Source organism: Coturnix japonica, chromosome 3, assembly GCF_054131305.1.
Source record: "Coturnix japonica strain WE chromosome 3, WE-NBRP24, whole genome shotgun sequence".
In the NCBI taxonomy this organism is placed as follows: domain Eukaryota; kingdom Metazoa; phylum Chordata; class Aves; order Galliformes; family Phasianidae; genus Coturnix; species Coturnix japonica.
Window position 1 is genome coordinate 21750018 of NC_140665.1, and position 13259 is coordinate 21763276.

At 41.5% G+C, this 13259-nt stretch overlaps 1 protein-coding gene across 8 annotated transcripts; it reads right to left on the reverse strand.

Annotated features, from left to right (window-relative positions):
• Positions 1-2151: 2151 nt before the first annotated feature.
• TAF1A (TATA-box binding protein associated factor, RNA polymerase I subunit A) lies at positions 2152-11228 on the reverse strand. 8 transcript variants are annotated; one of them, XR_014943862.1, is made up of 11 exons: positions 11083-11228; positions 10618-10787; positions 10121-10234; positions 8556-8754; positions 8081-8211; positions 7088-7246; positions 5967-6033; positions 5022-5104; positions 4650-4770; positions 3327-3487; positions 2152-2480 (listed from the first exon to the last, which is right to left on the reverse strand). XR_014943862.1 is itself a non-coding variant. In XM_015857276.3 (10 exons), the coding sequence occupies exons 1-10, from the start codon at positions 11159-11161 to the stop codon at positions 2359-2361; spliced, it is 1323 nt and encodes a 440-aa protein (XP_015712762.2). In that variant the 5' UTR covers positions 11162-11228; the 3' UTR covers positions 2152-2358. The 8 variants fall into 8 exon arrangements, 1 of the variants encoding a protein (XP_015712762.2); XR_014943861.1 differs by having other exon boundaries at positions 4869-5104; XR_014943860.1 differs by having other exon boundaries at positions 4650-5104.
• Positions 11229-13259: the final 2031 nt, after the last annotated feature.

Below are 13259 nucleotides of genomic sequence, written 5' to 3' on the forward strand. Positions count from 1 at the left end.
GGACTTGAGATCTACAGGTTTGGGCTTTTTTCAGGTGCAAGTCCTCCATGTAAAGAAACTTGGGATTTCCCATAAGACATGAAAGTAATATTCAAGGTTGTCATGTGAAAAACTCGTACCGTGCTCATCTTCCACTGCTGATTGCAGCTCTGCAGCTCCCTCCTGTCATAGAACACGATCCCTGGCAGCAATCCTGTTTCCAGAGGTCACAGGAGAAAGCTGTGAGCACAGTGGATTAACAGATTTTTCAAAGACATCAAGCTCTTCCTTGTTCTCACATTCTCCTTAGTGCCACACAGATCTCTGCTGCTCTCTCACATTTTAATCCCCTCTTTATTGAAAGGGTGTACATGCTTCCCACAGGCAGCCAGGGGGACATAAGGGGAATGAGCATCTAGTTTGGTTGCTCTTCTACGTCAAGTTGTGTGATATCAACTCATCTGCACACCAGCACAGAGATGAGGGAAAGTGGCACAGAAGACAAATGCCACGAAACCACACCTAGGCACATCTCAGGGGAGTCATCTGCTCTATCAAAGGCCTGACTGAAGCCCAGAGGAGCACAGTGTCAGGCAGAAATCCAAATTAAGGACTCCAAGGAAGGGGCACCCTGTCTGGTTGCCTCCCAGGGCTGTCCCAGGAAAGCCTTAGTCCCCAGTGTCCATGCACAAAACCCATCACTGCACACACCAATTTCGATCACCCTTCAGACTAAAGGGAGCTGTTTCCTAGAGGTGCGAGATACTTCAGTAGAAGCAGAGCATTTTGAAATGACAGTCTAAATTAAAACAATCTAAATTCAGCTTAAGACCATAACAAAACAGTAGATCATCTCAGAACAAGGCAGTAGCCTTCTTGTGAGGGCAGAAATAAAGAAGCAGTTATGGAAAGTAGTTTGCACAGTTTAAATGCTCAGAGCACATCACAAGACCCAACACCAGCCTAGACTAAACTCCCAGATAAACACTCATCTATTAAAAGCACCGCTGAACTTATCCATATAGTACTACACTGTTAAAGACATCTTTATTCACTCCCAGCGGTGCCTCAAGCCGGCCACCCAACTGAATTCTACAGACCTGTCATTAAAACAGAAGTAGTACTTGGAAAGATTTTTGTTGTTGCTTTTAAATGAACTGGCATGCTGCTTTGTGACAACACATTAACATTTGCTTTCCAAACACAGCAACAGCGTGCATTTCAACTCACAGGCAGGACTGAAAAAGAGGTCCTAGCAAACCTCTTTGCAGGCTTTCCCTTGTCACAATACAACAGTAATCCCACCCTCAGCCCCCACCAACAATGCAAAGACATTCCCTGAGATGAACACAAGCCACAAATACAGTGCATGGAAGTTTGGACACGTATACCCTCCTTTGGGTAAGGAACTGGCTAGAGGTCCGTGCCCAGCGGGTAGTGGTTAATGAAATTAAATCCAGCTGGTGACCCATTACAAGTGGTGTCCCCCAGGGGTTGGTACTGGGGTCCATCTTGTTTAACATCTTCATTGATGACCTAAATGAGGGGATTGAGCGTACTCTCAGTAAGTTTGCAGATGACACCAAGTTGGAAGGAGGTGTTGATCTGCCTGAGGGTAGGGAGGCCCTTCAGAGGGATCTGGATAGGCTGGATCTCTGGGCTGAGGTGAATGGGATGAGGCTCAACAAGGCCAAGTGCTAGGTCCCGCACTTTGGCCACAATAACCCCATGCAGCACTAAAGGCTTGGGGCTGAATTACCGTGAAGAGGAAAGGGACCTGGGGGTGTTGGTCGATGCTGGGCTGAACATGAGCTGACAGTGTGCCCAGGTGGCCAAGAAGAAAAATTTTTAGGAAATCAGTCATAAACAGTAAGTTACGCAACATGTATAGTGAGAAAGTTGCTTTCATGCTGCATCACACACTGTTCATAGGTTAAGACAGCCTACTAATTAGGATTGCCACATCCAGCCCTGAGTGGATTTTGAGCCACGTTCCAGCAGCCATTTAAATCAGCATCCATACAACTGAACGTAAGATTCATTCCACAGTATCATTAACACAGATTCTATAGTATAATTACCAAGTAGTTCAAGGTAAGCCTGAAATTACTGATTATTTGTATTTCAGAGAAATCTAAAACTGGTAACAAAGAAATTCTTCAGCATCACCTGTTGATTTACATAATTTTATTACAAAATAAATACAAACCAGGTGATTTTAACAGAAATATATATAAAAGATATCTACTGGAGTTGACAGCTCATCTCTTTAGAGCAGCTTTTAGACCAATGCCAATAAAAAAAAGCCAGTTTCAAAAGGAAAAAAAAATGCAGCAAGACCCTCGAGACACCTTTTAATCACAGTTGTACAGAGGAATCTCAAAGACCAGATATGCTCAGGTAGGCACTACTGTGCTTATTCACAAATTTCTTGAGAGTCCGAAACTTTTTCACCTGAGCTCTGCAGCCTTGGCGTGACACGTATTTAAAGTACTTGCAATCTAAGCAAGAGAAGAAAAAGCCATGTCAGCTTTGTCATACAAGCAAACAAAACACTTCTGCTTTTTAAGTAACACACAAGCATGCAAGTACCTATTAAATAAGGTAATAAAACAATCAAAGACATACATATTATCAACATAATTGCAGCATCAAATTACTGAGATCTAAACAGGCTTTCAACTCAAGAAACTGTTCTACAGAGTCTGGAAGGTAAGGTACAGAACTGAAAGAATAAAGCTTCTAATTAACTAAAGGCCCAAACTTAATAGATAAGTTATGCTCTCCACACCATATTCTCATTCTGAACTTCGTCACCACTTCTTGATTTCATCAATGTTTCAATGAACACCACCATAGAAGTCCTGATCTTCATTTTTTTTTTTTTATTGGACAGTGACTATTTTCACTCAAGACCTCCTTCCTCCTCTTTTCTATGCTTCATCACTCACAAAGTCCTTAAGGATCACCTCACCCTCAGTATTTGCTAAGACATTGCTTAGACTGTAGCTCAGTGAGCAAACTTTCTGTAGCCTCAGGAGCCTGCTGTATATTTTTGAAATTGTGGTTTCAAGGTTATAAACAGAGTCTGTAGTATTGTGACTGCTCAACAAGGCCAAATAAAATTGAACTCAAACCTGGGATAAGGCAAGTTATGCAAAGTATGTCTCTAAATGAGGAATATCAAACCATTTTAAATGTTTTTCTCCCATAGAACTTCAAAGATCACAGTCTTTCCTAGAAGAAAGAAACAGCATTCTTCCAGGGAGTAGACCAGCTGCATCTTATCTCATTAGGGCTAGAACTAGATGTTATTTCACTAAATGTGAAAGAACATTTAGTATTACCCTTTCCTAGTAGAACTCCAGCCACCAGAGCTTTTTCATACGAAAGGCTTTCATTTTCCTGCCAATTCCTCTTTGCTAAGTAGCGGCTAAAATGGAAGGCTGGCCACCAGTCCTTTCTGGAGTTCCACTCCTTCTTAATCCAGTTAAGATGCTTCTCAGAACTGCAAAAAGGTAAAACAAGAAAAACTGAGATGAAATAGTAAAGAGGAGGCACTGAGTTTTATAATCAGCTTGGTGTGCTGGCAGACTTTGACACTACACTGCAGGCTGAACTATTTAAGCAGCAATTTTCTTTTTAAAAGAAAAACTTTGGATAAATCTATGCATAATTAAACACTACTATATTTCATATACTTACCTTACTCCATTAACTCAGTGGAGTTAACTCGGCAGTGGAGACCTTACAGTATTTTACAAATGAAAACAGGGAAGTGATATTCCTATAAAGTGATTAAGATGCCCTGTATATTTCAAGGTACTCTGAAGTTGTGTTCTCAAAAGCAAAACTACAGGCAAAGTTGAAGTATTGTACCATTTTTCCTAACTATATGCAACAACACTCTCAGTTTTAATCCATTAACTTTTGGGCCTTCTGAGTATGTAGAGGCAGCAATAAAACAGCAAAATGGGTCAAGCGGTACTAAATTGATTCATTGTAAGTATACAAGGCTTAAAAGAAAAATTAAAACCTCTACTTTTGGGGAAAAAAAAAACCAGACATTAGAGACCTTCTGAGCATGGATTGCCTGGAGATGGAGCTCCTGAAAACAGAGTCCTCCTCCCAACACACAAGCAAGTATTTATCAGTCCCCAGGCACTCTGACTTGGCTTTTAAGAACCCATTGTATTCTGAAGAAGTTACCACCAAAGTTATCAAAGAAGAACACGACACAACAGCACAACGCACCACATCCCTTTTGCAGCACACTCATCCTCAAACCTGCTACAACCAATATATGTTTAATAGCAGAAGACCAAACAATGTTGTTGGTTTTTTTTTCCTCCTGGAAGGAGAACAGTGACAGGCAGTAAATGTTATCCAAACATTTGAACAGCATTTTCTGCATAAACACCTCACCTGGTAATTCAGCTAATGATAATACTGGAAATTTAAGAATTTCTCTCAGTAATAATTTCTTCTTTCCTGCCACTGAAAGCATGCTGCAGCCAAGCACAGCCACAGATCTCAGTACAGGCCAGCCCACTCTTCCACTTGCCATCATGAAAGACAAAGACTACAGAAGAGTCACTTTGTCAACTGCCCGCAGGAGGAGATTTGACACATACATTCCTTTTTTAGCACCTTACATCAGTTACACTCACATTACAATTTGTTTCACCTGTCTCGCCAAACAACTCCATGCTTTTACACTTTCCTTCCAGCCAGCATAATCCAAGACTGCAAAAATAACTTCTAGCCCCAGTTGACGTCTTTTTCGTTTCTCTGGAAAGAAATTGGGCTGATAAATGAATCAGTTGGATTAATACGAACTTACTAGTAAGCAACAGGGAAAACATTCTCCAAACTGCCTTCCCACATACCGCTGCTTTCCCTATTACTGAGGGCTCCCCCCACTGCTTTCTGCCTCTTCCAAGAGAGAATGCTAAGGAAGTGTCCATGGGTCTAGAGCACACTTCACTGCAAAGACCCTCCTTAAATGCTGCTGACTCAAAGAGGCACACAAGACCACTCACTTAACCCACACTGCCTTCCTTACAACAGTTGCTGCTGTTGTAATCAGTGCTTCCAGCCGGTGCTGTTGTTCAACATGTTCTTCCTGTGGGAAGAGAACACAGCGCCCTGGAACATTTCAAGTGCTGAGATATCAAAACAAAGAAATTGGACTGATATGAATAAAACAGGTATTTCACAACAGCAGCCAATATACCAAAGGCGTTCTTAAAAGTGACCTACTACAGCACGTAAAAGCTGGAAATCTTTACCAGTATAAATTACTACTTCAAAAATCAGATTGTCTTCAAGAGCTACAGGAATTTCACAAGCATATCATGTGTGAACAGAAAAAGGGAGGTTTCAGCCAAAAGAATTTTTATTTTTCACAAAGAGGAACAACAGAAGAGGATAAATTTGATTCCAAGACATTCCATCCATCTGCTGACTTGCTAGAACATACCAGGTTGCAAGAAGATAACCATTTTGGAAAGCAATTGATCAGCATGGAAAGGCAGTCTCCAAATGAGGAGACTTTTCTACCAGCTTGAAGATAAAACTCACTTAAGATGTTCTTTTGATAAATAGCAAACCAATGCATAAATCCATCTCAGCTCCTCCAGAAAAGAGGTACCATAATGGAAATACTGAGTTTAGCTTTTAGAACGGTGTACCTCAGAAATAGTGAAATGAGCATTCAGACTAGAGTACCTCCAAACAAATCATTTTTGAGGTCCTGACTGTGCATTACAACCTACTGCTTGGTCAGCCTTTAAACTTCAACATGCATTTGTTTACACAGCCTGTAAATACCTACTTAACTCATCTGCACTGAAGGTTCCTGTGATCAGAAAGTCACATTGGGATTTTTCTTTTAATAAGCACAACTACTTCAGTGCAAATTAGAACAATTTCATAATATTCTAGATTAACATAAAGGAAAAGAACAAATATATTTAAAGACTTACTTGATTTTTGAAGCATAGTATTAAAATCTATCATTAGTTCGTGAGAGGGAACAATATCATGCAAGCTCTGGGAAAAAAAAAAAAACAACACCCAAAACATACATTAAAATGATGTAAAAGCTTCTGAAGGCTTCTACCAAATCCAAAGCAGCAATGTCTGCAGAGTTCTTTAGTATTGTAGGAAAACTGTGCAATCAGGTACCCAATTGTCTTGATACAAATAATGACGACTGAAAGCTATTCTGCACATCTGTAACACTGCTTGGTGATAATACAGATGAAATGCCCTCATGACTACTGAAAAACCCTGCAACAACTGCAACGTTTCCAGCAGCAGCCTATATCCAGTGTCTTCTTTTCAGATAGCAACCCCTAGCCCAGTTCCAGCTCCCATCTGCTCTGTGCATTCGCAGGATGTATCAGACCAGTTTTCAGATTTGCCACTATCTTATAAAATTAAGCCTATAAAATTAATGTGAAAAATAAATAACACACTGTGAAGGTGAAACTTTACATATAACGGCCACGATCCAAGTCTAAACTCAATGAAGCTGTTTTAAAACCATTTACCCAAACAAAAGCATTTTAGTGCCATCAAGTGGCAAAAGAGGTTCAAAAACATTATTGGAAAAGTTATCAGTGCGCAAGGGCAACAAAAGGGGGAAGCTAAAGCAGCTACACAAAGGGCAATGATGCAGCAGGGCTTTATCTAACAGTCAGTAGAAGTAAACTTCTACTGAACCTTAAGTTAACTGCTTATTGAGAACAATGAAACTAACTGCGAGGTGGGATTGGTGTGTGAAAAAAAGCAAGCACCTCATCATTTATTCAACTCTGTAAAGATCAAACTACAATGGAAATTAATGCATGTTTACCTACATGTACTTCCTGAGCCATGGAAAATTGATCTGAGCTTGTTTACTGACCTTACGGTGCATCAATTACACATGTAGAACAAAGACAGTAAGGGATCCTATTTGCTCCACCCATTAGAACACCCCAACCCTTTGCTTCCCATTAAAAAAATACAATAAGGTAAATACTACAACAGGAGACAACTAAACCAACAGACCACTATGCAAAATGAACAACCACAGACTGCATTTATATGTTATATATACCTTGAGAGCAGATATGAGTGATTTCTTTGGTTCACCGTGTCTCTTTAGGAACTGATAGAAGTAAACATGAGCGTTGGGATTTGTGGGAAACTTTGCATTGTAAGCATAATCCGTTAATACTTCACGAGCTTCTTGGTGGTCTCCGTAGAATTCCATCAGCTTAGAAGTTAAGCCTGTCATTAGTTTGCTTCACATTAGCAATTAAACACTTACAGTTCATTCTAGGCTGCTACAGAACTACCCCAACAGCACCATTTGTATCTAGCAGCATAGCAAACTGGATGTGAGTTATAATTAAGTATTTTAATTTTACTGGTTACTCTTAACATTATTAACTAAAAATTTACACACAGAAGCAGCTACAGAAGAAAAATCACATTATCTCTTCCCTGGTTGTTAAAGAATCACCATCATTCCTCAATGGAAAAAAAAAAAATGGAAGCAGACTGCCACGTATTTGAAGAGAACTTGGAGAACTTGGCAGCTGTCAGCATCTAGTAAAATTCCATAAGAAACACTCTGACTTCTTTGAGTGTATCTGCACTTAGAGTGAACCTTTCCAATTCTAAGATTCACTTCTTAGTTAAAATTTGTGAGCAGATATTTAGAAAAAAAAAAAAAAAAACCACCAAAAAAACAGAGGGACTGCATGTTTGGCTTCCAAGATTTAGTACCACCAGAAAAACATCGCTCTGCCAAAAAGAGAACTTGCTTTCAGGAATTTAAACAAAGCAGCTGTGCTCCAATTTCTCTGCTAGCACCAGGAAAACAGAATGTGCAAGTTGGTTGCCTCTTTTCCTTGGCAGCTCACAGATAAAGCCCTTTTTATACACTACGCAGGCCCTGCAGTCCTACAGACATGCCTGAATCAAATCCAGAGGTTGTTTTTAAACTACTTGTCATCCACACACACAGCTGAACTACAGACTTGTATCTAAATGAAAATTAGACAGGCAAACACAAAAGGAAGAGACCTATAAAATACACTCTTACATCCACATAGGCTTTCACAAAGAGATCCCAGATTCCAGGTATTTTAATGATCTCCTTTAAGCTCACTGCTGCCTTCCGAAAGCGACTGTTCATTTCCTGTTCAACAGACAAGTCTTCAAATCCATCCTTCCCTATGAAAACATGAAAGAATGCCACAGAGTTAGCTTTCCTAGTTAAGAAGTATCTTGAAGAAGTGGTGTACCTACAAGGTGATTACATTTTGCAAAGGGCTCCAGTCAATACTTTTTAAGAAAAAAAGGCATGTTAGTACTCTATTTTGGCACCAGAACTGTTGCAGGATTATCTGTATACCATCAATACCTTCAGCTTTTGAAGGCTAGTACTTCCTTTTGGTGCATTCATATGTAAATGCAGACAGAAGAGTAGCTTATATGGAAATATGACTGCAGCAAACAGCAATGCCTGCAAGAATAAGAAGTTTACAGCTCAATACAAAAGCAGTATTTGAACTTACCATGCTCTAACAGTATGTTCTTCTGATTGGACCAGATATAGTAGTCCAGCAGCCCCCTGTAAGCCTGAATCAGTTTCATTTCTTTATCCTGAACAGCTGTTTTTTCTCCAAACCTCCAACTCTCTGCCAGGGACAGGTTTTGGTAGGCTTCATCTATCAGTCCATTACATAGGAGATGAAAGGCATGCTCTAAACAAACCTGCAATTCAAGCAGTCCATACCACAGTGTTTCACATCATAAATAGAAAGAATCTCAATAATATAGTAAACACCTGCATGGAAGTGAAAGGGAAGAGACACTCATTACTGACATAAAAAAATAAATAAATAAAAAAGCAAACATGCAAAATATTTCTATTCGAAGCAGGTTTTACAGGTATTGTTTTATTCAAACAGTGTATTCATAGAGAGCTTTGACAATAAAAACCAAGTGTGGGAGAAGGCGAGTGTCAATAGGAGACTGAAGTGTGCACCAAGAATCATAGAATCATACCCAGGTTGGAAAAAACCTTGAAGATCATTAAGTCCAACTGCAGCCTAACCACAGTACCCTAACTCTAAAATCCCTCTGCTAAATCATATCCCTGAGCACCACATCCAAACAGCTCTTAAACACATCCAGGGATGGAGATTCAACCACCTCCCTTGGGGAGCCTATTCCAGTAAGAACTTAAGTATTTTTTTCCAGTTTGAAGATGGTGAAGAAAGATTATTAAAGGGTTCTTGAAATCTGTGTGGGTGAGAGCCATCAATAAGGTAGTAAACGTTCAGCTGTAATTATTATCAAGGCAGCTGAAAGCACGTGGCTCAAAACCTTGCTTATCGTTAGTAAATGCTGAATCTATTTTAGAAGAGCTAGAAGTGACCTGAATTTAGGGTTACACTGAGTTTCAATTTGCTATGCAACTGCCAAAGACCTGAAAAAAAGAATGCTCTACTACACTATCATATTGATTAGGCATTGGATGAGAGTCCAAACTTTTAGTTAGTAAACTCTTGTATGGAACTAGTGTTGGAGACCTTGAACAAATACAATAGATTAAAAGATAGAAAAATAAGGAATCAGAAACAGTCAAGGAAATCAAAACAATATAAGTTTGAATAAGTTACCATAGGAAAAGAACTGGGGTTCTGAATGATACAGGTGTCCACAGAATAAGCTTTACTATTTTATATACAAATTAGCTACTTGAAAAGCAAGTGAAGTTTAACTACAACTGTTTGACCAGGAGCACAGGGGTCAAATTAAGGACTGAACACAAGACTTCACAGGTCTTAACATGTAATTAGATGTTAATGGGGAATGTATGAAAATGAATCTAACAGTTTTAAGAGCAATTAAAGAATCTAAGAGTTACTGCAAGCAGATAAAAATGTATCGACCAAATACGATGCGGCTAGCTATGGAACAGCCCCTGAAACATCTTGCAACTATTAACTCAGCTACACTATCTTTTTTGACACTATTGTAACATTTCAAGAGAGCTTTCAGAAACAGTAACACTCAAATAGATGTTGAGGTGAATGTGTGGGAAAACCATTAAGACAGCGTTAAGTACACTCACCTTCAAATGCCTTTTTATTGCTAAAGTTTTCATTTGTTCAATGAAAGAGTTGAACTCTCTCATGTTTCTGTGGGAATAATTGAACAGGATTTCTGATCCTAGTCTCCAAATCATCTGTTGATTTGGGGAAAAAAAAGATGCAAAAAATCTCAGTATGAAAATGGGAGCAGTCACCATATATACAATCTTATCAAGCCTACAGCTACTGTAACATGTGAATAAAATGTACTTTTGCACCGCAAATAAAAAACGAGTATAACATTGTCTACTGTTACAGTTACACACATATCAGTGTCCCATTGTTTCTTCTTTTTAAACTGACATTCCATGGGCGCTTCACAACTGCTCATAACAAATACGGCACATGAGCAAAGCTTATGAAATCTGCATTTGTTTCATAATTAAGCTTATGGACAGTTAAAGAAAATAATAGCCCTGAAGTGTTATAGGCAAGTATTCTTTCAGCTAGAGAACAGCGCTAAGGGCCAGCAGCTCACCTCTGAAGGCCCCATGAACACTGTGGAGAAGTCTTTCTCCAGTGACTCTATGTAGGAGGTCAGGAACTCCGCAGCTCTCTTCCACTGCTTCTGTAGTAGCGCATCCTGGATGTAATTCAAACACAGCTCCTTGCTCTTCCAGAAGCTTAACCTGTGCTCTTTGGAAGACGCTAAACAAAGCAAAACACGAAGAAGTCAGCTAAACTCAGCAAACAGAGCGTTAACCAGATAACAAACTGCCTGCTATTTCAGCGTTATTTCAGTTATCTCTCTTACAGGAGCTCTCTCAGCCACTACATAGGATGATGGCAAGCTACGTGGTTTAGAAGCTGAGCACGCCTATTTTCTACAGGGGCGAACGAGACTGGAAACATGGAGCAGCTGGATTCCCCAGCTCGCCTCATTGAGGGGGGGAGGCAGGCAGACCGGCCGTGAGGGGCTCCCACAGCGCAGCCTCGTCCTTACCTGCTCGGTAGAGGTTCCTTGGCAGCAAGGGCAGATACAGAGCCGGCTGCAGGGCGCTCCCCGCCCGGAGACCCTCCATGGCCGCACGGAGAGCGACCGGAGCGGCAAGGAAGGCCTACACCTCGGCTGCCGGAGAGGAGAAGGCCGAGAGAAAGCGCATGCGCTCTGTAAGACGAAACGCAGAGCGGCGGCCATGTTGGGAGCGGAACGTCTAGTGCGCCTGCGCGCTGAGTGCAGCGGGATGGGTGTACTCGCCGGGGATGGGGCACCACAGCTCCTGTGGGCAGTGCCAGGGCTTCACCGCCCAATGAATAAAGAATTGCCTCCTCACATCTGGCCTAAATCCTCTCTCTTTTCATTTATAGCCATTCTCTCTTGTATCACCACAATCTGCCCATGACTCTGAATCCAAATCTGTGCTGTAGAGTAATAATAGTGCCCGTGCTTTCACAGGGTACCTGGATTTTAGGGATCTGTCTGCATTGACTACACAGTGTTGCATACAGCTTTGTGGTAGAACTTGTTTCACTCATTCTTTCAGCTGCTGACCGCATTGGGGTTCTTTGGGATGTTTTCCAAGTAAGAATGCAAGTTGGTTCCACTGTTCACAGAATCACAGAATGACCCGGGTTGGAAGGGACCTCAAGGATCATGTAGTTCCAACCCCCCTGCCTGGCAGGGCCACCAAACATACACATTTACTAGATCAGGTTGCCCAGGGCCCCGTCCAACCTGGCCTTGAACACCTCCAAGGACGGGGCATCCACAACCTCCCTGGGCAGCCTGTTCCAGGGCCTAACCACTCTCCTAGTAAAGAACTTCCCCCTAACATCCAACCTAAATCTTCCCTCTTTTAACTTAAAACCATTTCCCCGTGTCCTGCTATTATCAGCCCTTTCGAAGAGTTTACTCCCCTCCTGGGAGTAATTTCCCTTCAGGTATTGAAAGGCTGCAATGAGGTCACCCCGCAACCTTCTCTTCTCTAGGCTGAACAAGCCCAACTCCCTCAGCCTGTCCTCCTGTTGGTTGCTTGGTTCTGGTTTCTCATTTTTTCCATAAAAACTGTGCCATGTGGGGATGGTTAAATTGGTTAAATTGGTTCTTTACCAATGATATCTTCTTTGTCTATCCTTTACAGTTTGTCCCTCCTATGGATGTCTCACTGTTGTTAACAAAGTGTGGTGTCACATCCTGTAAGAAGCCATGCTTTTCACAGTACTGTCTCAAAGTTTGCTGAAATGGACAACTTCAGGCAAGTCCTGGCCAAGGTTCCAGGACTGCCTTTGTCTGAAATACACAGGAACCAAGGTTCGAGAAATCTCTTTGTTTAGGAGATGGACAAGTCCGGGAGCTACTAAAGGGAGATAAGATACTGATCAATGGCCCTTAAGTGGTCTTTTTGTGTAGGCCTATCTCAAGGAAGATGGCCATCCCTGAGGACTAATGGCCCTTAAGTGGTCTTTCTCTCGTGTTGGCTCATCTCAAGGAAGATTGACATCTCTGAGGAAATCACAGGACTCTGACCCGAGCCGTCCCGAAATGTCTCGAAGGCTGGAAAGAAGGAGGTTTTCTGACACCAGATGCCTCACTACGGAAACAAGGAGGTTTTCTGTCATCAGATGCCTCTCTACGCGAGTGCCTGCATGCTGAAGAAGATGCCTGCATGCTGAAGAACCTTTGTGGGTATCTAGGTGTCTGACCTCAGATTCCTCCACCGTTGTCCTACTGCTGCCTATTATCTCTTCTGGGATTGCTGCTCGAGACTCTGCTCCGAGGGACCTCGCTGCCCGAGACTCCACTTCCTGAGACCTGGCTATTCTGACCATCTTCTCTGCGTTTCATCGATCTGCGGCCTGCTACTTCGCTGCTGCTCTCCCTTACACTTATTTTGCCCCGGACCAACGTTAACAACGTGCTACGGGACGCTGCTGCATCCAGGAGGTGACTATTCCCCGCTTTAACGTAATTCTTGCTCTTTTCTACCTTTTTCTATCACCTACTTTCCCTTCCCCATCAACCTAATTTTGTCATTCGTCACTCTCCCTTCCCCATCCCCTCAGTTGTCTATCATTTCTAATAAACTGGTCGGATCAACATTTGAATGCTCTTCTTCTTAATCTCACGCCGGGCATAACATATCAAAAGAACCTTTGCCTCACTCCTAAATTGGAGCGAGA

Coding starts and splice junctions, on each gene's coding strand:
- TAF1A (XM_015857276.3), bottom strand. CDS start 11,161: ATGGAGGGTCTCCGGGCGGGGAGCGCCCTGCAGCCGGCTCTGTATCTG. Junction 10,788..11,082: donor AAGGAACCTCTACCGAGCAG/GTAAGGACGAGG, acceptor TGCTTTGTTTAG/CGTCTTCCAAAGAGCACAGG. Junction 4,771..5,966: donor TACTATGCTTCAAAAATCAA/GTAAGTCTTTAA, acceptor ATTTCTTTCCAG/AGAAACGAAAAAGACGTCAA.